Source organism: Coregonus lavaretus (assembly GCF_964263955.1).
Source record: "Coregonus lavaretus genome assembly, chromosome: 25".
NCBI lineage: Eukaryota > Metazoa > Chordata > Actinopteri > Salmoniformes > Salmonidae > Coregonus > Coregonus lavaretus.
The window spans coordinates 790,435-815,288 of NC_140012.1; the positions used below are offsets into that span (position 1 = coordinate 790,435).

At 41.1% G+C, this 24,854-nt stretch overlaps 1 protein-coding gene across 1 annotated transcript in view; it reads right to left on the reverse strand.

The window, feature by feature from the left end:
* Positions 1 to 24,854, reverse strand: part of tdrd1 (tudor domain containing 1) — a gene marked incomplete at both ends in the record, with an annotated part of 123,204 nt that overhangs the window by 63,272 nt on the left and 35,078 nt on the right. The window contains 3 exons of the mRNA XM_084141431.1: positions 21,084 to 21,347; positions 21,650 to 21,820; positions 22,027 to 22,134. Coding sequence (XP_083997557.1) covers positions 21,084 to 21,347; positions 21,650 to 21,820; positions 22,027 to 22,134 — 543 coding nt within the window. The remainder of the gene's footprint in view (positions 1 to 21,083; positions 21,348 to 21,649; positions 21,821 to 22,026; positions 22,135 to 24,854) is intronic.

Consider the following 24,854-nt stretch of genomic DNA (forward strand, 5'->3'; position numbering starts at 1 on the left):
GCTCTGTCGTAGCCGGCCGCGACCGGGAGACCCATGGGGCGGCGCACAATTGGCCCAGCGTCGTCCAGGGTAGGGGAGGGAATGGCCGGAAGGGATGTAGCTCAGTTGGTAGAGCATGGCGTTTGCAACGCCAGGGTTGTGGGTTCGATTCCCACGGGGGGCCAGTATGAAAAAATAAAAAAATTAATGTATTCACTAACTGTAAGTCGCTCTGGATAAGAGCGTCTGCTAAATGACTATAATGTAAATAATAATAAATTAGAGAGGAGGATAATCTCTCTCTGGCATTCTAGTATGGTGAAAGGAATGCCTTTGTTTCAGACACCTTTTGCCACCCAAAAACTTCAACATCCAACAATGAACATTGGGACAATATATTTCAACATCCAAACGTTGGGAATGATGAGAAATTGAATATGGAAAATTAATGTATATTTTGTGACGTCATTAAAAATGGTATAAAGGCGTTATAATGAAACATTGTGACTTGAAGAGCTTTTACACTGTGTATATCAGGGTTACATCCTTTACGTTGTTATCGACAAAGCCCTGACCTCACTCCTATAGAACATTTGTGGGCAGAACTGAAAAAGCGTGTGCGAGGAAGGAGTCCTACAAACCTGACTCAGTTACACTAGCCCTGTCAGGAGGAATGGGCCAAAATTCACCCAACTTATTGTGGGAAGCTTGTGGAAGGCTACCCGCAATTGCGGGGACTTGCTTCCATTCAGCCATGAGCATTAGTGTTCCAATTCAGTCAGCGTTCCAATTCATCCCGAAGGTGTTCGATGGGGTTGAGGTCAGGGCTCTGTGCAGGCCAGTCAAGTTCTTCCACACATCTCAAAAAACCATTTCTGTATGGACCTCACTTTGTGCACGGGGGCATTGACACAGGACAGGGCCTTCCCAAAACTGTTGCCACAAAGTTGGAAGCTCAGAATCATCTAGAATGTAATTGTATGTTGTAGCGTTAATATTTCCCTTCACTGGAACTAAGGGGCCTAGCCTGAACTATGAAAAACAGCCCAATACCATTATTCCTCATCCACCAAACTTTACAGTTGGCACTATGCATCCAGGCTGGTTGCATTCTCCTGGCATACGCCAAACCCAGACTTGTGTGGCCTACCGCTTCGCTGTTGTTGCTCCTAGACGTTCCACTTCAGACCTGGGCAGCTCTAGCAGGGCAGAAATTTGACGACCTGACTTGTTGGAAAGGTGGCATCCTATGAAGGTGCCATGTTGAAATTCACAGCTCTTTAGGAAGGCCGTTCTACTGCCAATGTTTGTCTATGGAGATTGCATGGCTGTGTGCTCGATTATATACACCTGTCAGCAATGGGTGTGGCTGAAATAGCCGAATCCACTCATTTGAAGGGGTGTCCACATTTCAGAAAGTATTCAGACCCCTTGACTTTTCCACTTTGTTACTTTACAGCCTTATTCAAAAATTGATTAAAAAATAAATACATCTTATCAATCTACACACAATAAATAACCCATAATGACAAAGTGAAAACAGGTTTTTAGAAATGTTTGCAAATTCATTAAAAAATAACAACTGAAATGTCACTTTTACATAAGTATTCAGACCCTTTACTCAGTACTTTGTTGAAGAACCTTTGGCAGCGATTACAGCCTTGAGTCTTCTTGGGTATGACGCTACAATCTTGGCACACATGTATTTGGGGACCTTCTCCCATTCTTCACTGCAGATCCTCTCAAGCTCTGTCAGGTTGGATGGGGAGAGTCTCTCCAGAGATGTTCGATCGGGTTCAAGACCGGGCTCTGGCTAGGCCACTCAAGGACATCGAGACTTGTCCCGAAGCCACTCCTGCGTTGTCTTGGCTGTGTGCTTAGGGTCGTCGTCCTGTTGGAAGGTGAACCTTCGCCCCAGTCTGAGGTCCTGAGCGCTCTGGAGCATGTTTTATTCAAGGATCTCTCTGTACTTTGCTCCGTTCATCTTTGCCTCGATCCGGACTAGTCTCCCAGTCCCTGCTGCTGAAAAACATCCCCTCAGCATGCTGCTGCCACCACCATGCTTCACTGTAGGGATGGTGCCGGGTTTCCTCCAGACGTGACGCTTAGCATTCAGGCCAAAGAGTTCAATCTTGGTTTCACCTGACCAAGGCCCTTCTCCCCCGATTGATCAGATTTGGCCGGGCGGCCAGTTCTAGGAAGAGTCTTGGTGGTTCCAAACTTCTTCCATTTAAGAATGGAGGCCACTTTGTTCTTGGGGTACTTCAACGCTGCAGAATGTTTTTGGTACCCTTCCCCAGATCTGTGCCTTGCCAGAATCCTGTCTCGGAGCTCTACGGACAATTCCTTCGACCTCATGGCTTGGTTTTTGCTCTGACATGCACTGTCAACTATGGGACCTTATATAAACAGGTATGTGCCTTTTCAAATCATTTCCAATCAATTGAATTTACCACAGGTGGACTCCAATCAAGTTGTAGAAACATCAAGTATGATAAATGGAAACAGGACGCACCTGAGCTCAATTTCGAGTCTCATAGGAAAGGGTCTGAATACTTATGTAAATAAGGTATCTGTTTTTTTATTTGTAATACATTTGCACACATTTCTAAAAACATGTTTTCGCTTTGTCTTATGGGGTATTGTGTGTAGATTTCTGAGGGGGAAAAAATAAATGCAATCCATTTTAGAATAAGGCTGTAACGTAACAAAATGTGGAAAAAGTCAAGGGGTCTGAATACTTTCAGAAGTAGCAGATTGTTGAAAGTATTTATATATTTTTAACTATAACAATTTAAAACTTAACATGGGTTTAAATGAGAACCATAAGTAAACAGTGGTACCTATTCAGAATTATCCTGCTCCTTAGCAACTAACATTTTCAAAACATTATCAATTCTAACTTTTAAAATATGCATAAAATAACCCACCAACCGTAATAGTAACTCTTGAACCGTTCACATGTTCAGGCTATCCTATCAACCAAATATTTCCATCTACCACCTCTTTAAGGAATACCTGGGATAGGATAAAGTAATCCTTCTACCCCCCCCTTAACCCACCCCCCCAAAAAATAAAAATAAAAATATATTGTAAAGTGGTTGTCCCACTGGCTATCATAAGGTGAATGCACCAATTTCTAAGTCGCTCTGGATAAGAGCGTCTGCTAAATGACGAAAATGTAAATGTACCTACTTTTTCAACTATAACCAGTCTACCACTAGTATAACTTATTTCACAACCATAAATACTCTGACACAAGCTAGCAAGCACAGCCATTTTCTTTAGGAAATGTACTGTTCTAGTTTAATGTTTGGTTTCTTAAATGTAATCATTGAGTAATGACAGGAAAAAATTATGGCAATCAGTTTTTACCGCCAGTAAGAGATAGCTGAGAACTGCTAGCCAGTGATTATATTGGATTCCCTAAAGTCTCTGCTGCTAGCTAACTTGCTAGCACAACGAGTCAACAACTTCGGGAATGCAGCAGTGAGACTATGGCCCCCTGAAACCGGCACACTGCTCTCTTGTGGTGAAGGAAGAACTGCAATTGAACCCCAAAATAAATGGTCACAGGAGAATAATATTCTCAGTGTTTCCCCTATATTCATTTAGCAGTGTCAAATCGTTGCCACCACTCAAAATTATATGATAAAAATAAATATTTATACCGAGACGCATTTTTAAGATCAGAGTCACAATGTACCATTTTTTATTTAATTTATTTCACCGTTATTTAACCAGGTAAGCCAGTTGAGAACAAGTTCTCATTTACAACTGCGACCTGGTCAAGATAAAGCAAAGCAGTGCGATAAAAACAACACAGAGTTACATATGGGGTAAACAAAACATAAAGTCAAAAATAGAACAGAAAATATATATACAGTGTGTGCGAATGTAGTAAGTTATGGAGGTATATGCCATAGTGCAAAATATTTACAATTTCGTATTAACACTGGAATGATAGATGAGCAAAAGATGATGTGCAAATAGAGATACTGGGCTTTGGTGATAAAATGGATGGCACTGTGATAGACTACATCCAATTTGCTGAGTAGAGTGTTGGAGGCTATTTTGTAAATGACATCGCCGAAGTCAAGGATCGGTAGGATAGTCAGTTTTACGAGGGCATGTTTGGAAGCATGAGTGAAGGAGGCTTTGTTGCGAAATAGGAAGCCGATTCTAGATCTAACTTTTGATTGGAGATGCTTAATGTGAGTCTGGAAGGAGAGTTTACAGTCTAACCAGACACCTAGGTATTTGTAGTTGTCCACATACTCTAGGTCAGACCCGCCGAGAGTAGTGATTCTAGTCGGGTGGGCAGGTGCAAGCAGCGTTCGGTTGAAGAGCATGCATTTAGTTTTACTTGTGTTTAAGAGCAGTTGGAGGCTACGGAAGGAGTGTTGTATGGCGTTGAAGCTCGTTTGGAGATTTGTTAACACAGTGTCCAATGAAGGGCCAGATGTATATAAAATGGTGTCGTCCGCATAGAAGTGGATCCGAGCGTCACCAGCAGCAAGAGCGACATCATTGATATACACAGAGAATAGAGTCGGCCCGAGAATTGAACCCTGTGGCACCCCCATAGAGACGGCCAGAGGTCCAGACAACAGGCCCTCCGATTTGACACATTGAACTCTATCTGAGAAGTAGTTGGTGAACCAGGCGAGGCAGTCATTAGAGAAACCAAGGCTATTTAGTCTGCCAATAAGAATGCGGTGGTTGACAGAGTCGAAAGCCTTGGCCAGGTAGCAAGTAGCATTTGATTAATTCAGTGTCTTGGGGTTTTTCCAATGAGGTAAATGCAAATGGATAACCCCATGCGTCAGCCATTAAAAAAAAAAGATTAACTGAAACGCTAAAATCAACCTACAACAGTTTGTACCATGTCGATGTTAGGTTACCTTGTTGAACGTAATGTTATGAAAATGCTTTTAGTCTAATAAAAAGCATGAGCTGGCGCACACCCAGAGAAAATTATTTAGTGTAGAGGTGCTGACTAACCTTGAATAAACTGTAAACTATAAAAACAAAAGAGTCGCACACTCCCTATCTATAACCTCCCAGTAATTTATTGGGTAAAAAAAACACCAATGTTTCGGCATCACTGTGTCTTCTTCAGGGTAATGTCATGAATGATTGAACCAGGTTATGTAGACAAACAGTGCAATTACTGCAACCAGTGACAATAGTGAGGTGTGTGTCGTAATTGCTAGGTTGATCAGAATGAATTGAGCGAAACTGTTAAAAGACAATAGCCCACAGCATATTGAATATATTAAGCCATTGTTATCATTAGTATTAGCATAACATTAGCAACAACATTCATTGTTTCATAAAACTTTCACCTATATATTTAAATATTTCCAATTTCATTAAAGAAAATGGTTACATGTAATCTTTTGGGTCAATCATAATGCATAATAAGCATCATCAACAGGGGGAACATATTGGGTGTACGCTGATAGGTTGTAGGAAAGAATATTCATTTACAAGAGCTGTTCACAGAAAATATAATTGGTCATAAGAAGGGCCTGAGATCAAAGTCAATATTCAGACCACTAGGGCTCAATGTTTTTAAATAGGATATCCAGTAGGCCTCCCTCTGTAGTAGTAGGATCTCGATGTTACCTCCTCTCCTTGGTAGAGCAACATGCTCAATGTCTGTGTATTTGAGGGAGGACATGGGATGGTTAGCTTCAACAAAGTGAGCTGCTTCTGGATAGTCAGTGTTAGCACACCTGATTGAGCTGCGGTGTTCAGCTATGCATTGTTTTAATTGTCTTTTCGTTTGTCCTACGTAGGCTTTCCCACATGTACAGGTGATGAGATGGATTACTCCCTTTGTCTTGCATAAGATGATACCCCTAACAGGGATTTTTCGACCTGTATGTGGGTGTCTGAAGAAGGATGCTTTTGTAGAGCTATTGCACTGTGCGCATGAGCCACATTTGTAGTTCCCATTTGGAATGGGTGTCAAGAGTGTCTGAGTGGGCTCAGGGGGCAGTTCAGATCTCACTAAGCTATCCCCAATATTGTGACCACGCTTATAGACCACCAGTGGGGGTTCCTTGAAGAGGTGTGCAATTATTTTTGTCTGATTGCAAAATATGCCAGTGCTTTTTCAGGATCGCTTCATTTTCTCCGAACACTTGGTGTACTTAGTGCAAAACACTGTTGCGTTGTTTTTCTCCTTTGGTTTAGTTTTTAGCAATTCCTCTTGGTTTTTGAGATATTTTCATCATTGCAGCATTAAGAGTTTTGTCCTTATAGCCTCTCATTTGGAATTTTTCTGTCATTTTCTTAGCATTGCTGTCAAAAACTGACTGGTGGCCACAGATTCATTCAACCCTGCATAACTGGCTATATGGTAGACCATTCTTGAGGGGAAGGGGATGCATACTAACCGCACGTAGCAGGGTATTGCGGTCTGTGGGCTTTGTGTATAAGTCTGTATGTAATGCATCATTCTCTTTGATGATCCATAAGTCCAGGTATTTTTTTTTTTCTCTCATCAGTCTTCATGGTGAATTTGAGATATTCAGAGCTCTCGTTTAGCAGAGTTAGGAATTATTTAGTTCCTGCTGACTTCCTTCCCAGAGCACAAAGACATCATCTATGTATCTCTTCCATAGGAGGATTTTAGAAAGTAGGGGGTGTGTCTCTGTTTTGTAAATGAGCGCTTCCTCAAATTGTCCCACATACAGGTTTGCTTAGTTGGGGGCGAAGGGGGAGCCCATGGCTACACCCCGAATTTGAAGGAAAAAGTCTGACACAAAGATTAAGTAGTTATTGGATAATACCAGTTCAGTGAGTTGCAAGATGCAATCATTGGATGGAGCAAGGGGTAGGGTTTCTCTGCTGAAGGAAGTGTTGCAGCGCCTGCAAGCCTCCAGTGTGTGGGATGTTAGTGTACAAGCTCTCCACATCAAAAGTGACCAGCAGGGTGCCCTCTGGTATCCTTCCTAAGCCCTCTATCAATGAGATCATGTGACTAGTGTCTTTGACATAACATGGGAGATTCTCAATCACATCTTTTAAATGATAATCGAAGGATCTCATTGTAAGTCCTTAAGAGCCATTCGCTCGTCTCTACTTAGGTTATCATAGGATGTGTTTCTGTTTGTCTTTCAGTAGGTCACCTACATCATTTTCAACAATCCTGCAGAAGGTTTCTATGGATGCATTGCGTTTGGGGGGAGGTACGAATGAATTTTTTGCTCTAAATGTGGTTCTCTCAGAGTTCTCAGGTACCTCAGCTTGGTTGATGGCTCCATCTCCTGCTTGACTCATGGTAGGGCAGGTAAGTCTATCGATTAACGTGGTAGACCTATGTGTATATCTCACTGAGGATGACATTTCAAGTGGAGTCATGTAAATTTCACTCTTATCCAAGAACTCACGCAATCTCAGATTACGGAAAACCTTGAATAGATCTATATGGACGTCAGTCATTCATGTAGGTAGTAGGTACAAATGATAACCCCTTATTGAGAACACTAAGGTGGGCTGGTGTCAGGGTCTTACTTGATAAGTTGAAGACATTTAGCTCCTGTTGGACTGGGGGGCCGTCCTGGATCTCAACTGGTAGGTATTGCGGGATGGTAGTGGATTTCTTCTTCCCCAGACGTGTGAGTCGAACCGTCTTACGTACTGGGGGTGTTGTCCTCGACGTTGTCCCCAGTGTCCGCGCCCTCTGTTGGAGAAAAAACGCTCACCGTTGGTAGAGGAGCCAGAGGTAGCGCTGTATGTGGATAGATGGTCTGACAGAGGGACTCCCTCAGTTCCGTCGTAATCTTGGTCTGAAGGTCAGCGTTACTCTTAATGAGATCATCCAGTTTGATAGGATAATTTAGCTCGTCTCATAGAGCTTGCTGTGAATTGTCAATGGAGGTTTCGATGATCAAAGTCATCAGGTCCAGTGAACAGTTGTTAAGTATAGCACACCAACGTTCACAAAACTCTTTCGTGCGTTGGCCAAATGAAGGCTCTTTTTGCCAACGTAGTCCGCGTGGGATAACTCCATTTCGAACATACCCACTTAAAGTGACGATATGCAGGTGTGTTCTACTTTTATTAGATGAACAGTCTTGGAATTCTTTAAAAAGATTTTCCCTGGTGCCTTCTATCCAGTAGCAGCTCACTTTGTTGAAGCTAACCATCCCATGTCCTCCCTCAAATACACAGGCATTGAGCATGTTGCTCTACCAAGGAGAGGAGGTAACATCGAGACCCTACTACTACAGAGGGAGGCCTACTGGATATCCTATTTAAAAACATTGAGCCCTAGTGGTCTGAATATTGACTTTGATCTCAGGCCCTTCTTATGAACAATTATATTTTCTGTGAACAGAATTGTAATGAATATATTGATTCTACAGTTTATCAGCATATGTTCCCCCTGTTGATGATGCTTATTATGCACTATTGTTGACCCAAAAGATTACATGTAACCATTTTCTTTAATGAAATTGGAAATATTTAAATATATAGGTGAAATTAAATGAAACAATAATGCATGTTGATGCTAATGTTATGATAATGCTAACAATGGCATAATATATTAAATATGCTGTGGGCTATTGTCTTTTAACAGTTTCGCTCAATTCATTCTGATCAACCTAGCAATTATGACACACCCCTCACTGTTGTCCCATGGTTGCACTAATTGCACTGTTTTCTACATAACCTGGTTCAAGCATTCATGACATTACCCTGAAGAAGGCACAGTGACACCGAAATGTTGGTGGTTTTTTACCCAATAAATTACTGGGAGATTATACATATGGAGTGTGCAACTCTGTTTTTATAGCTTAATGAAAATGCTTTTAGAACACAATATTATATGTTTTTTTGCGTCGCACAAGCTTCAAGAGATGTGGCCGCAGCCATATTGAAACGTCACGGGAATGGTAGAGCGTCCGCGCGTCTACTTCACCGATGGTTTTTCGATCAAGAAGTGAATAAACTAAAAAGCTAAGACCACCAATCTGATATGGAAAAACAAAACACTAACAAGCATGTTAACTAGGGCTATGGCTGTCATTCAATTTTGTCAGCCGGTTATGGTCATGCAAATGACTGCCGGTCTCACGGTAATCTTTCATTAACATAATCATGTTTAGAATCTCCAGGGCGACACGCTTACGAGCTGCTGATGCGCGCCTTTCGAACATCTAGGCCACTACATAAAAAAATGTCTAATATATTTAATATACACCATAACAATAAATCCATAATTTTTTTAAGCAGGTCTAAAGAAGCATGCTACGAAGAAAATTCATTTCAGAAGAACGAAATATGGAGTCGGCCTACCGTATATTATATGGTTATGCGCCATGCCATAGGCTGTTGGCTAGTTCATTTAGCGGACAAGATATGCTAATAAGTCCCGTGCCATTATTTTATATGATTTTATAGTAAGAAGAATATAATTGAACTTAACTTAATAAATATATAAATCATATTTTTCCCATTACGGAGCGAGTGCGCATATGAAGTGGCTATGTTGAGTATTAAAGTGATAATTAAACAGGTTCTATGAGCTAGATTTATAGTTATTTGGCAGTAGTTGTGAATGACACAAACCTTAGAATGTCTAAGAAATCGAAACATGATGCGACTACATGCTATTGACTATTTGAAAAAGTCGCAAAAAAGCTTACGCTCTTTTCCTTGCCTCAGGCTGCACATGCTGTTCTCTCATCAAGTGATCATATTTTCATCCATCAGACTATTCTCAATTTAATTTCGTTTTTACAAAGATGTTAAATTAGTTTCATTAAGAACGATCCATTATCAAATTGGCAGGAACAGCGGAAAAAAAGACGTCTTCCGTACGCACGCGAATTGCGAATGGAGGCTGCATTCCCCTCAGTTCGTATTTCAAACATGCCAGATAGGCTTCTCTGTTTTTATAGCGAAGCATGTGCTTAATATTAGCAGCTGAGAAATAAATAATAGTAGCAGCTGGGATCCTCTTCTTAGGCAACCATCAAAACTCTGCTTTCACACAGGATTGCATATACAAACGTCTGGGCATATACAGTGAGGGGAAAAAAGCATTTTATCCCCTGCTGATTTTGTACGTTTGCCCACTGACAAAGAAATGATCAGTCTATAATTTTAATGGTAGGTTTATTTGAACAGTGAGAGAATAACAACAAAAAAATCCAGAAAAACGCATGTTATATATTGATTGAGAGGGGGTCAAGAATGTTATAAATTGATTCGCATTTTAATGAGGGAAATAAGTATTTGACCCCCTCTCAATCAGAAACATTTCTGGCACCAGGTGTCTTTTATTCAGGTAACGAGCTGAGATTAGGAGTGCTCCTAATCTCAGCTTGTTACCTGTAAAAGACACCTGTCCACAGAAGCAATCAATCAGATTCCAAACTCTCTAACATGGCCAAGATCAAAGAGCTCTCCAAGGATGTCAGGGACAAGATTTTAGACCTACACAAGGCTGGAATGGGCTACAAGTCCATTGCCAAGCAGCTTGGTGAGAAGGTGACAAGAGTTGGTGCGATTATTCGCAAATGGAAGAAACACAAAAGAACTGTCAATCTCCCTCGGCCTGGGGCTCCATGCAAGATCTCACCTTGTGGAGTTGCAATGATCATGAGAACGGTGAGGAATCAGCCCAGAACTACACAGGAGGATCTTGTCAATGACCTCAAGGCAGCTGGGACCATAGACACCAAGAAAACAATTGGTAACACACTACGCCGTGAAGGACTGAAATCCTGCAGCGCCCGCAAGGTCCCCCTGCTCAAGAAAGCACATATACAGGCCCGTCTGAAGTTTGCCAATGAACATCTGAATGATTCAGAGGAGAACTGGTTGAAAGTGTTGTGGTCAGATGAGACCAAAATCGAGCTCTTTGGCATCAACTCAACTCGCCGTGATTGGAGGAGGAGGAATGCTGCCTATGACCCCAAGAACACCATCCCCACCGTCAAACATGGAGGTGGAAACATTATGCTTTGGGGGTGTTTTTCTGCTAAGGGGACAGGACAACTTCACCGCATCAAACGGACGATGGACGGGGCCATGTACCGTCAAATCTTGGGTGAGAACCTCCTTTCCTCAGCCAGGGCATTGAAAATGGGTCGTGGATGGGTATTCCAGCATGACAATGACCCAAAACACATGGCCAAGGCAACAAAACAGTGGCTCAAGAAGAAGCACATTAAGGTCCTGGAGTGGCCTAGCCAGTCTCCAGACCTTAATCCCATAGAAAATCTGTGGAGGGAGCTGAAGGTTCGAGTTGCCAAACGTCAGGCTCGAAACCTTAATGACTTGGAGAAGATCTGCAAAGAGGAGAGGGACAAAATCCCTCCTGAGATGTGTGCAAACCTGGTGGCCAACTACAAGAAACGTCTGACCTCTGTGATTGCCAACAAGGGTTTTGCCACCAAGTACTAAGTCATGTTTGCAGAGGGGTCAAATACTTACTTCCGTCATTAAAATGCAAATCAATTTATAACATTTTTGACATGCGTTTTTCTGGATTTTGTTGTTGTTATACTGTCTCTCACTGTTCAAATAAACGTACCATTAAAATTATAGAATGATCATGTCTTTGTCAGTGGGAAAACGTACAAAATCAGCAGGGGATCAAATACTTTTTTCCCCTCACTGTAACACTTATATATCGTCACAATCAACCACTGAGGAGCATGCAGCCTCTCGCTGCGCGACAGGTGATATTCTGCCCTAACACTGTATAACATGGCTCTCCAACCATGTTCCTGCAGCTACCCATTTGGGAAACAAAGTGAAATCTGTTCATTAACATCGATAGTAACATGTTTTCACAACAAAATAATAAATTAAAACTGTTGACAGCCCCTCTCTCTGCGTGCTCGAGGAAGTAATGAAGGAGAGAGAAGATGGAAACGCACGGTGGTGAGATATTCTGTAGCGAATGGTAATGTCTCAGCCTACTAATTATGAAAATATAAAAAATGCCCTATTACTAGGCTATTCAAAAACAAATTCACTATAATTGAAGGCCAACTTGGTAAGCCACCCTGCACAATCGATGAACCAACAGCATTACCTAGGCCTATATGTTCTCTCACAGACTCTGTGAGAGTGGTCCTCTGTAGCTCAGCTGGTAGAGCACGGCGCTTGTAACGCCAAGGTAGTGGGTTCGATCCCCGGGACCACCCATACACAAAAAAAATGTATGCACGCATGACTGTAAGTCGCTTTGGATAAAAGCGTCTGCTAAATGGCATATTATTATTATTATTATTATTAGACTCGTGGATAGAACGTTTAAAGTGTAGCATAAGTTAACCAGTCCATCAAGTATGCATAATAATACAGTCCACCCTCAAAAGGTGATTACTAGCCGCGTCCTCAGAGCATGGCCCATTATCAGCAACCATCAGTCCTGTGTTCCAATGGCACGTTGTGTTTGCTAATCCAAGTTTATAATTTTAAAAGGCTAATTGATCATTAGAAAACCCCTTTGCAATTATGTTAGCACAGCTGAAAACGGTTGTGCTGATTAAATAAGCAATAAAACTGGCCTTCTTGAGACTAGTTGAGTATCTGGAGCATCAGCAATTGTGGGTTCGATTACATGCTCAAGATGGCCAGAAACAATTAACTTTCTTCTGAAACTCGTCAGTCTATTCTTGTTCTGAGAAATGAAGGCTATTCCATGCGAGAAATTGCCACGAAACTGAAGATCTCGTACAACGCTGCGTACTACTCCCTTCACAGAACAGTGCAAACTGTCTCTAACCAGAATAGAAAGAGGAGTGGGAGGCCCCGGTGCACAACTGAGAAAGAGGACAAATACATTAGAGTGTCTAGTTTTAGAAACAGACGCCTCACAGGTCCTCAACTGGCAGCTTCATTAAAGCTCTCAACCTATAACCTATATACTTATTATGGACACAGTATGCTTTATATTAGTTATCTTGTTGTTATTAGTTGTTGTTAGTTGTTATTAGTCCCATCCTTCAGCTCCATTCAACACATCCCATCTATCTCCTAACACCATCCATATTGGATTTATATATTTTTCAACTGTACTGTGAATGTTTCACAAAAGTTCTGAACCCTTCTATTATCATTGTTTCTACAGATTGTAAATCTAAAATAAAAAACAATTCTGAAAGTATTATTATATTATTGATCGATTGACTATGACTTTTCAGATCACCCAGTAGTGCTATCTGCAGGGTAAGCTCCAGGTAAATATTGCAATCCTTCAGCCATTCCTGGACCAGTGACCAAAAATAAGCTACAAATAGAAAGTACCAAAACAAATGATTATTTCTCTTCGCAGAAAAATCTGCAGAGCTGGGTAGATTGTATCCCCTATATAAATAACATTCTATTGGTAGCAAAATGTGTATATAATAATTTAAATTGAATCCATTTTTGTGGTAATGCTGCAATTATTTGGTCGTAATTTTGAGTAGAGCAGACATTTCCATTTGTTAGCTGCTGTTATGTGCGACACAACTCCATATAATTTATAAAGAATACCTTTTTTTTTTTTTTTTTTTTTTTTTAAACATAATGGTTTATTATCAATTAGTATATTTGAGTTTAACCACAATATTTGTTGCATTATTTGTTCTGTCGTTTCTGGAGGATTAAATTGAAATTGCAACCAACTTTCTATGGCTTGTTTTAGAAATAGTGATATTTGGGAGATTATTTCCTTTTCAAATAACTGAAAGTGAAAGGTTGTAATCTGAATAAAGGGAAAAAGGTCATTCTTGAACATGGGGTGAGACAATCTTACTAATTTGCTAGAGAACCAGTCAGATTTAAGTATAACTTTTGTATGACTGAAGCTTTTAGGTCTAATGCTTTAATATTTAATCATTTCTGTACTCCGAAATCATATTCATTATATAAATAGGCCTGTTTAATTTTGTCTGGCTTGCCGTTCCAAATAAAATGGAATATATTTTTTCTGAAATTTAAAAAAAATGTTCACTAGGCGTAGGTAAATTGGGATAATAGTAAAGCGTTAATCAGGGTGATTTTTCCACAAATAGACAGGTATTTAACCTTTCCATGGTAGCAAGATCTTATCTATTTTTGCTAACTTTCTATTCAAATGTATTGGAGTGAGATCATTTATTTCATTTGGGTTATGTATTCTGAGTATATCCACATCACCATCAGACCATGTTATTGGTAAACTACATGGACATTTTATTTTTTAGTGATCCAATATGTAATATAGTACATTTATCATAATTTGGTTGTAATCCAGAGAGTTAGAAAATGTATCTAGATATTTTATGAGGCTGTGGAGGAATTCAAGTTGTGGATTTAAAAGAAAACATGTATCATCAGCGTACAATGACACCTTTTTAAGCCCTGGATTTCTAATTCCTTGATATTATTGTTGGATACTAACATTTCGATGGCCATAATAAATAGATATGCCGATAGTGGACAACCTTGTTTTACTCCTCTTGACAGTTTAAAACATTCTGAGAAATAGCCATTATTTACTATTTTACACCTAGGGTTACTATACATGATTTTAACCCATTTTATAAGAGATTCTCCAAAATTGAAATGCTCCAGACATTTATATATAAACTCCAGTCGTACTTGTTCAAATGCCTTTTCAAAGTCTGCTATGAATAGCAGGCCTGGTTTCCCAGATTTTTCAGTGTTCCATTGTTTCCAGTACTTGCCTTATATTATCTCCAATGTATCGTCCATGTAAAAAACCTGTCTGATTAGAATGAATAATGTCAGACAATATTTTTTTTATTCTATGCGCTATACATTTTGCATCACAACACTGAAGTGTAAATGGACTGGATCTTTATATTTCCCACTTGTATCCTGTTTCAGTAATAATGAAATCAGACCTTCTTCTTGAGTGTCTGACAATCTACCATTTACATAGGAGTGGTTAAAACATGCTAATAACGGTCCTCTTAGTATATCAAAAAAGGTTTGGTATACCTCGACTGGTATGCAATCCAACCCTGGAGTTTTCCCGGACTTAAAGTCTTTAATTGCATCCAGAAGTTCCTCCTCTGTAATTTAACCTTCACATGAGTCTTTGTTTGGCTGTTAATTTTACATTATCAATTGGGAAAAAATCCCTACAGTTAGCTTCAGTTAGAGGAGATGGAGGCAACTGAAATGAAAACATATGCTTAAAGTACTTTTATTCCTCCTTCAAAATATCATTTGGTGAATCATGGTGACTGTAATTTGTAACCAGTTTCAGTAAATTATTTTTGGTAGCATTTCGATGTTGAATATTAAAAAATAATTTGGTGCATTTTTCCCCATATTCCATCCAGTTTGCTTTATTTTTTATAATATATTACACTTAAGTTTCTCCATTTATTTTTGTTTTTCCTGTAATTTATTCTGAGCCGCTATGTTACAGCTTTTATTGCTATCCATCTGTTATGTTAGAACTATTTCCTTTGCTAGTATGGAATCTTTTGACCTAAATTGCTTTTGTTTTCGAGATGAGTACTGAATTGCATGGCCTCTAAAGGCACATCTAAAAGTGTCCCATACAATAAGGGGATTTGCTGTACCTATGTTATGTCGGAAAAAAACAGTTATCAATTCCTCTGTCCTAGTTAAAAACAAGTTATCATCCAATAGGCTTTGATTAAATTTCCAATATCCTCGCCCACGTGGAAATTCAGTAAGAGTAAAGTATATGCCAATTATATGATGGTCCGACCGCATTCTGTCCCCATCAACACTTTTTAAACTTTTGGCGCCAACGAGAATGACATAAGAAAGAAGTCAAGATGACTCGCTTGATTGAGTCTCCGCCATGTGTATCTCACTAGGTCAGGATATTTAAGCCTCCATATACAGTGGGGAGAACAAGTATTTGATACACTGCTGATTTTGCAGGTTTTCCTACTTACAAAGCATGTAGAGGTCTGTAATTTTTATCATAGGTACACTTCAACTGTGAGAGACGGAATCTAAAACAAAAATCCAGAAAATCACATTGTATGATTTTTAAGTAATTAATTTGCATTTTATTGCATGACATAAGTATTTGATACATCAGAAAAGCAGAACTTAATATTTGGTACAGCAACCTTTGTTTGCAATTACAGAGATCATACGTTTCCTGTAGTTCTTGACCAGGTCTGCACACATTGCAGCAGGGATTTTGGCCCACTCCTCCATACAGACCTTCTCCAGATCCTTCAGGTTTCGGGGCTGTCGCTGGGCAATACGGACTTTCAGCTCCCTCCAAAGATTTTCTATTGGGTTCAGGTCTGGAGACTGGCTAGGCCACTCCAGGACCTTGAGATGCTTCTTACGGAGCCACTCCTTAGTTGTCCTGGCTGTGTGTTTCAGGACATTGTCATGCTGGAAGACCCAGCCACGACCCATCTTCAATGCTCTTACTGAGGGAAGGAGGTTGTTGGCCAAGATCTCGCGATACATGGCCCCATCCATCCTCCCCTCAATACGGTGCAGTCGTCCTGTCCCCTTTGCAGAAAAGCATCCCCAAAGAATGATGTTTCCACCTCCATGCTTCACGGTTGGGATGGTGTTCTTGGAGTTGTACTCATCCTTCTTCTTCCTCCAAACACGGCGAGTGGAGTTTAGACCAAAAAGCTATATTTTTGTCTCATCAGACCACATGACCTTCTCCCATTCCTCCTCTGGATCATCCAGATGGTCATTGGCAAACTTCAGATGGGCCTGGACATGCGCTGGCTTGAGCAGGGGGACCTTGCGTGCGCTGCAGGATTTTAATCCATGACGGCGTAGTGTGTTACTAATGGTTTTCTTTGAGACTGTGGTCCCAGCTCTCTTCAGGTCATTGACCAGGTCCTGCCGTGTAGTTCTGGGCTGATCCCTCACCTTCCTCATGATCATTGATGCCCCACGAGGTGAGATCTTGCATGGAGCCCCAGACCGAGGGTGATTGACCGTCATCTTGAACTTCTTCCATTTTCTAATAATTGCGCCAACAGTTGTTGCCTTCTCACCAAGCTACTTGCCTATTGTCCTGTAGCCCATCCCAGCCTTGTGCAGGTCTACAATTTTATCCCTGATGTCCTTACACAGCTCTCTGGTCTTGGCCATTGTGGAGAGGTTGTAGTCTGTTTGATTGAGTGTGTGGACAGGTGTCTTTTATACAGGTAACAAGTTCAAACAGGTGCAGTTAATACAGGTAATGAGTGGAGAACAGGAGGGCTTCTTAAAGAAAAACTAACAGGTCTGTGAGAGCCGGAATCCTTACTGGTTGGTAGGCGATCAAATACTTATGTCATGCAATAAAATGCGAATTAATTACATAAAAATCATACAATGTGATTTTCTGGATTTTTGTTTTAGATTCCGTCTCTCACAGTTGAAGTGTACCTATGATAAAAGTTAGAGATCTACATGCTTTGTAAGTAGGAAAACCTGCAAAATCGGCAGTGTATCAAATACTTGTTCTCCCCACTGTATCTACTAGTTACATTTACATTTTACATTTTAGTCATTTAGCAGACGCTCTTATCCAGAGCGACTTACAGTTAGTGAATACATTATTATTATTTTTTTTTATATACTGGCCCCCCGTGGGAATCAAACCCACAACCCTGGCGTTGCAAACGCCATGCTCTATCAACTGAGCTACATCCCTGCCGGCCATTCCCTCCCCTACCCTGGACGACGCTGGGCCAATTGTGCGCCGCCCATGAGTCTCCCGGTCACGGCCGGCTGCGACAGAGCCTGGATTCGAACCAGGATCTCTAGTGGCACAGTTAGCACTGCGATGCAGTGCCTTAGACCACTGCGCCACTCAGGAGTAGTTCTAATGTATCCATGACATTCATGATTTCCTTAAGAGCATGAGGGTGATAGTTTGTAGTGTGATTTCCTTTACGGTCCATTGTGCTATTTAAAACAGTTTTATAATCTCCCACCATAATAATATAGTATTGTATTGCTTGCAGGGTTGATAATTTATTATATATATAGTCAAAGAAGTGTGGATCATCATTATTTGGTCCGTAAAGGTTAATGAGCCATATCTGTTTATGGTCCAATAACATATTTAAAATCATCCATCTACCTTGCAGATCAGTTTGGACAATTTGCACATTTGGATCAAAATTATTGTTAATTAATATCATCACCCCTTTTGAGTTTCTTTGCCCATTGGAGAAGTATATCCCCCCCCCCCCCCAGTCCTTTTCCCACAAAACTTCATCTAGAATTGTTGAATGAGTTTCCTGTAAACTATAGATATTATATTCCTTCTCTTTGAGCCATGTAAATATTGTTCTTCTTTTGTTATTATCTGTTAAGCCATTACAATTATAACTGGCTATACTTATTTCACCACTTACCATATTGAGATACAAGTTTCTATTCTATTTATCATAATATCTTTATTTGTAAATTTACCAATAAAAAAATACCATAGTGATTGAGTGTCAATATAGCTGTCCATATAAGCTATGGCGTCTGTCTGGCCACTCTACTGTAAAGGCCTGATTGGTGTAGTGCTGCAGAGAAGGTTGTTCTTCTGGAAGGTTCTCCCATCGGGTTCTTGGTCACCTCCCTGACCAAGGCCCTTCTCCCCCTATTTGTATTTATTACGGATACCCATTAGCTGATGCCAAGGCAGCAGCTACTCTTCCTGGGGTCCAGCAAAATTAAGGCAGTTATACAATTTTAAAAACATTACAATACATTCACAGATTTCACAACACTCAGGCCCCTACTCCACCACTACCACATATCTACAATACAAAATCCATGTTATCGTGTGTGTATGCATGTGTCTATGTTTGTTGCTTCACAGTCCCTGCTGTTCCATAAGGTGTATTTTTATCTGTTTTTTTAAATATAATTTTACTGCTTGCATCAGTTACTTGATGTGGAATAGAGTTCCATGTAGTCATGGCTCTGTGTAGTACTGCGCGCCTCCCATAGTCTGTTCTGGACTTGGGGACTGTGAAGAGACCTCTGGTGGCATGTCTTCTGGGGTATGCATGGGGTGTTCAAACAGACAGCTTGGTGCATTCAACATGTCAATACCTCTCACAAATACAAGTAGTGATGAAGTCAATCTCTCCTCCACTTTGAGCCAGGAGAGATTGACATGCATATTATTCATGTTAGCTCTGTGTGTACATCTAAGAGCCAGCCGTGCTGTCTTGTTCTGAGCCAATTGCTATTTTCCTAAGTCCCATTTTGTGGCACCTGACCACACGACTGAACAGTAATCCAGGTGCGACAAAACTAGGCCCTGTAGGACCTGCCTTGTTGATACTGTTGTATCAATATGTTTTGACCATGACAGTTTACAATCCAAGCAGTTTAGTGACCTCAACTTGCTCAATTTCCACATTATTTATTACAAGATTGATATGACGTGTTAATACAGGGTTTTAGGAATGAGGTCAATCCATTAGTATGTGTCACTCTTGGTGCCACAGAGTCTGGATGCCAGGTGGTCTGGGGGGCCACTGGTGTTAATCTTAGAATGAGTATGTGATGGAATGTCCTGACTGGAGTGCACTCTGGGCGTTCATAATTCAGAGCATTGTCAGATTGTCCGTTTGTAAATTCAGAGCGCACACTGGACGCTCTGGCCAAGGAGTAGGGCTGATTTGAGCATTCTGACCTTACAACGGCAGTCAAGCACCCAAGCGAACTTGCTAGCTACTTCCAGACACAAATGAGAAAACACCTCACTCTGACCATTTTAGTCGCCCTAGCAGAGCTGGTTAGGCTGTTTTCATGTTATCCAGAGCGTTGGTGACTAAATGTGCTGCTGTTAACAATTTAATTACGCTTTTTTGCCGAGGTTTACTGACACCGGCCATACTCAACGGGTGTTGAGCATTTGTAAATTTGTCAGTTATTCTGCGCTCTGGTGTAAATTATGCTAACAAGCACTCTGGCACTCCAGATTGAATTTAAGAACACACCCAAAGTCGTAAAATGTCTAGCTAGCAATTTGTTATGCTAACAAGCTAGCAAGGAGGTTGCATAGCAACAGCATCAACTTCCGGTAGACAGGCGAAGCGCTAGTACGCTCAACTGAAAGGACACCATTTGTTTACAGTATACTAAAATGAACTATTAGTATATAGTATACAGTATGTTAGTATGGGTATTCGAACACAGCTCTAGTTAAGCTGCAGCTCCCACAGAACAGAGCGGTACGTCATGCTCTTCATTGTAATCAGAGGGCTAATATAAATACTATGCATGCCAGTCTCTCTTGGCAAAGAGTTGAGGAGAGACGGACTGCATCACTTATTTTTATAAGAAACATTAACGTGTTGAAAATTCCAAATTGTTTGCATAGTCTACTTACACATAGCTCTGACAGACACAATTACCCCACCAGACATGCCACCAGGTCCCCAAATCCAGAACAAATTCAATAAAGCGCACAGTATTATATAGAGCCATTATTGCATGGAACTCCCATCTCATATTGCTCAAATGAACAGCAAACCTGGTTTAAAAAAAAACAGATAAAGCAACACCTCACGGCACAACGCCTCTCCCCTATTTGACCTAGATAGTATGTGTGTTTGTATTGATATGTAGGCTACGTGTGCCTTTTTTAAATTTATGTAGTTCTGTCCTTGAGCTGTTATAGTCTATTAATGTTCTGTATTATGTCATGTTTCATGTTTTGTGTGGACCCCAGGAAGAGTAGCTGCTGCTTTCGCAACAGCTAATGGGGATCCTAATAAAATACCAAATTCGCCGTTGGGCGTTTGTACTCTGGCGCTAATGTCTCTTTCTCGTCACTAAATAAATGAGATCAATGGATGAATGGGTGATCGAAGCTGATAATTACACGTGACATGATTGAATTTGAATGAACTGAATGATGAGGATGAGGGTGAAGAGGTTGATTTAATTTGAATGATGAGGGTGAAATATTTTATAACTAAACAAAAAGGCTGAAGCATGATGTTGCCCATGCATTTACCCCATTGGGTTAATCATTAGCTGCTAGATCACTAACTCTAAAACATGATCTTGTTACTAGTTAGCAACGTATTGATGACTAATCTTAATGCTAAATGAGTACAGCAGAAACACTGGCGTACAGGTTGGCAGGTCTGACTTCTAGTTACCATGAGATGATTCTGTCCAGGCTCCTTCACCCTGCTCCTTGGTGGTGGCCTCTTCATCCTGATGGTTGGCAGGCAAGGCATAACCAGTGGCGACCAGCATCTCGGCCACATTGCCCTGGGGGTCGCTGGCCTCGTCGATCATGGCCACCAGCGCCATACCCTCCCGCTCGCCCAGGATCTCTACCCGCAGGAATCGGTTACACACCATCCGCCTGAGCATCAGCACAGTCTCCTCTGACCAGGCCTCTGCCGTGGGACGCACTCCTATAGGGGGAGGGGTGGGATTGTGTGTGTGTAACAGGCAATTAAAAAAGTTAGAGTTTGTAAGTGATCAGGTTAAACTACCACTATCCCTAAAACACAATTTAATGCACTGGAGATTCCTGAGTTTGAGACAAAAAGTACAGAATCAAAAGGCATGAAATGGCAATGCATTTCTTTATTGCTATAATTTAGTTAGTTATTGACACCTTGGCCAAATGGAATGACACATGAATAGAGGATGTCAGAAAAGCAGAAATTCGAGATGAATCAATATATTGACTTGAATGTGTAATAGGTCATACCTGCCAGGGCACAAGGGATGGCCTGCATTGGCAGGGCTAGGAGTTCAGAGGTGATGGAACGCAGGCGACTCAGCTCCACCTCCTCCGAGTTGCCAAAGTCAATGTAGCCCACACACACCTTCTCTTCAGAGGAGTAGGCCAGCACTTTGGCCCTGTACCACTGGTTGTCCTCTAGGAGGGTACAGTGAGTGAGAGAGAGATCACTACCAACAGCGATGAGATCCTTGGCAGGCAAAGCTCCACAAAATTCCTCAACCCGGTCAAGATTGAGATCACAACAGAGAGCTCATCGTGTGTCCATTTTCTGAGTGTGTATGTGTCCTGAGTCAATGTGAGTACTCTTGCCTGACACAGAATAAGTGTGTGTGTGTCCTTACCATAGAATAGGGAGCAGCACACTGTGCCAGGGGCAGGTCTGAAGTTCTGGCTGGCTGGGGCCTGAGAACAGTGCTCCCTCAGTTTCAGATGAAGCTCCTGGATCACACCTGCACAGACACACAACACTCAGCGCCCACGATACAAGAGACTGAATTACCTCCACTAGGTTATGTTCAATTCACTAGGGCACATTACAGCAAAACAGATTTTTTATATTTTTTATTAGTACCTCCCCGTTTCAAAATGTGTTGTCCTGTTTTGAGCCAACTGAAAACGACCCAGATACACTATATATACACACAAAAGTATGTGGACACACGTTCCAATTAGCAGATTTGGCGATTTCAGCCACACCCGTTGCTGACAGGTGTATAAAATCAAGAACATAGCCATGCAATCGTCCATAGACAAACATTGGCTCAACGTGGCACTTCCCAACAAGCCAGTTCGGCAAATTTCTGCCCTGGTCAACTGTAAGTGCTGTTATTGTGGAAACGCCCATGACAATGCCCCCGTGCACAAAGCGAGGTCCATACAGAAATGGTTTGTCGAGATCGGTGTGGAAGAACATGACTGGCCTGTCAACAAATATTGTATTAAAACAGCACTCTGTAGGGTAGCACCATGGTGTAGCCAGAGGACAGCTAGTTTCCGTCCTCCTCTGGGTACATTGACTTCAATACAAAACCTAGGAGGCTGAAGGTTCTCACCCACTTCCATACACTCAACACATTAATTATGACAACTTCCAGAGGACGTCCTTAAACCTATCAGAGCTCTCGCAACATGAACTGACATGTTGTCCACCCAATCAAAAGATCAGAGAATTAATCTAGTACTGAAAGCATAATCTACAGCTAGCTAGCACCGCAGTGCATAAAATGTGGTTAACCCAAGGAGAGATAGAAAGACAACAGTTTTTAACAAATTAAAAGTATTCAAAAATGAAGGAGAAGCAAAGGAGAGGTCTTTTTTTTCACTTTAACTTTTTTTAGCTAGCGAATGCAGCTAGGTAGTTTAGCCTACTCAAACACCCGGTTCAAACAGAGAGGGATGCCATGTTAGCTAGCTGGCTATCCAACACTGGAACTTTTCAAAGTCACGGTAAGCTTTTGGTTTTATTAATTTCTTGTCAACGGGGCCCACCAGTGTAACTGCTAAACTGCTTGCTTACTGCATGATTGTAGCGAGTTTACTAACGCGTAAGTTCTATCTAGTAGCTATGTTGAATATGACATTAGCTAATATGGTGACAAATATGTAGGCTAGCCTTGTGAAGTTTGTTTTTGCCTGGTGACAGACAGCTGATGTGTTGTGCACTGAAGTCCACACGCGAAGAGAAAAGTTGAGAGCGCGTCGATGTGAGAAGGAATTAACGAGCAAAGTGATCATGCAGTTTGTATGTGGCTGATATGAAAGTGAACTGTGTTTGCGTGTGATCAGGGGTGTACTCATTCCGCCAATTCTGTTGAAAAATGTTTAGCAAACGGAATGAAACTGACCTGAATTTGTAAAATAGAAACTCTTGTTTGTAACTGTTGGACTAATGATTACACCCTATATCAGATAGATGCAGGCAAGTGTGTGCAAGGCGGTATTGAATGTGTCACTGTCGGTCACCTTGATAACTCAAATGCTTCTCTCAAACATGTGCACCTACGTTGCAAACTTTTATTCATAGGCTAGGTTGTAGCAACCTCATGATGGGTATAGGGAAAATGTGAGTATCATGTAGTAACCTAAACCTATCGATGTTACATTGAGCTGGGTGAATGGAATGTGAATTATAGTCATCCAATATACTGTAATAGAAATAAAGCCATGCTCATAAAAATTATTAGCGTCCTCCCTCATCTTAAAAACGGCATCGACCGCCACTGGTCTAGAGACAACAGCCCAACCTACACAAAAGCACAGACACTCACTACCCTCTGTACAAGAGATATGGGATGTTAACGTTGACCAAGGAGTGCTGCATTGTTGAGAAAATCACCTACCAATAAACAGCAAGTGTGCCAAATAAGGTTTATTTAGTATACACACACACGGAACAAAAATATAAAAGCAACATGTAAAGTGTTGGTCCCATGTTTTATGACCAGAAATAAAAGATCCCAGAAATGTTCCATAAGCACAAAAAGCTTGACCATTACACAGGTGCATCTTGTGCTGGGGACAATAAAAGGCCACTAAAATGTGCAGTTTTGTCACATCACAATGCCACAGATGTCTCAAGTTTTGAGGAAGCGTGCAATTGGCATGTTAACTGCAGGAATGTCCACCAGAGCTGTTGCCAGAGAATTTAACGTTCATGCCTCTACCATAAGCCGCCTCCAAAGTCGTCTTGGAGAATTTGGCAGTACGTCCAACCATCAACACAACCACAGACCTTGTGTATGGCGTCATGTGAGCAAGCAGTTTACTGATGTCAACATTGTGAACAGAGTGCCCCATGATGGCAGTGGGGTTATGATATTGGCAGGCATAAGCTACTGACAAAAAACACAACTGCATTTCATCTATGGTAATGTTAATGCACAAAGATACTGTGATGAGATCATGAGGCCCATTATGAAGCCCATGTTGTGTTTTCCCAGTCATGTGAAATCCATAGATTAGGACCTAATACATTTAATTCAATTGACTGATTTCCTCATATGAACTGTAACTCAGTAAAACCAATGAAATTGTTACATATTGTGTTTATATTTTTGTTCAGTATTTTTAACCTTTTCACTGAGGCAAGTACACTTACACAGGATATTGATGAAGGAAATTCTCATATCTGGTCCTAAATCGTGGCATTGAACGTTTCAGCAGACTGTTA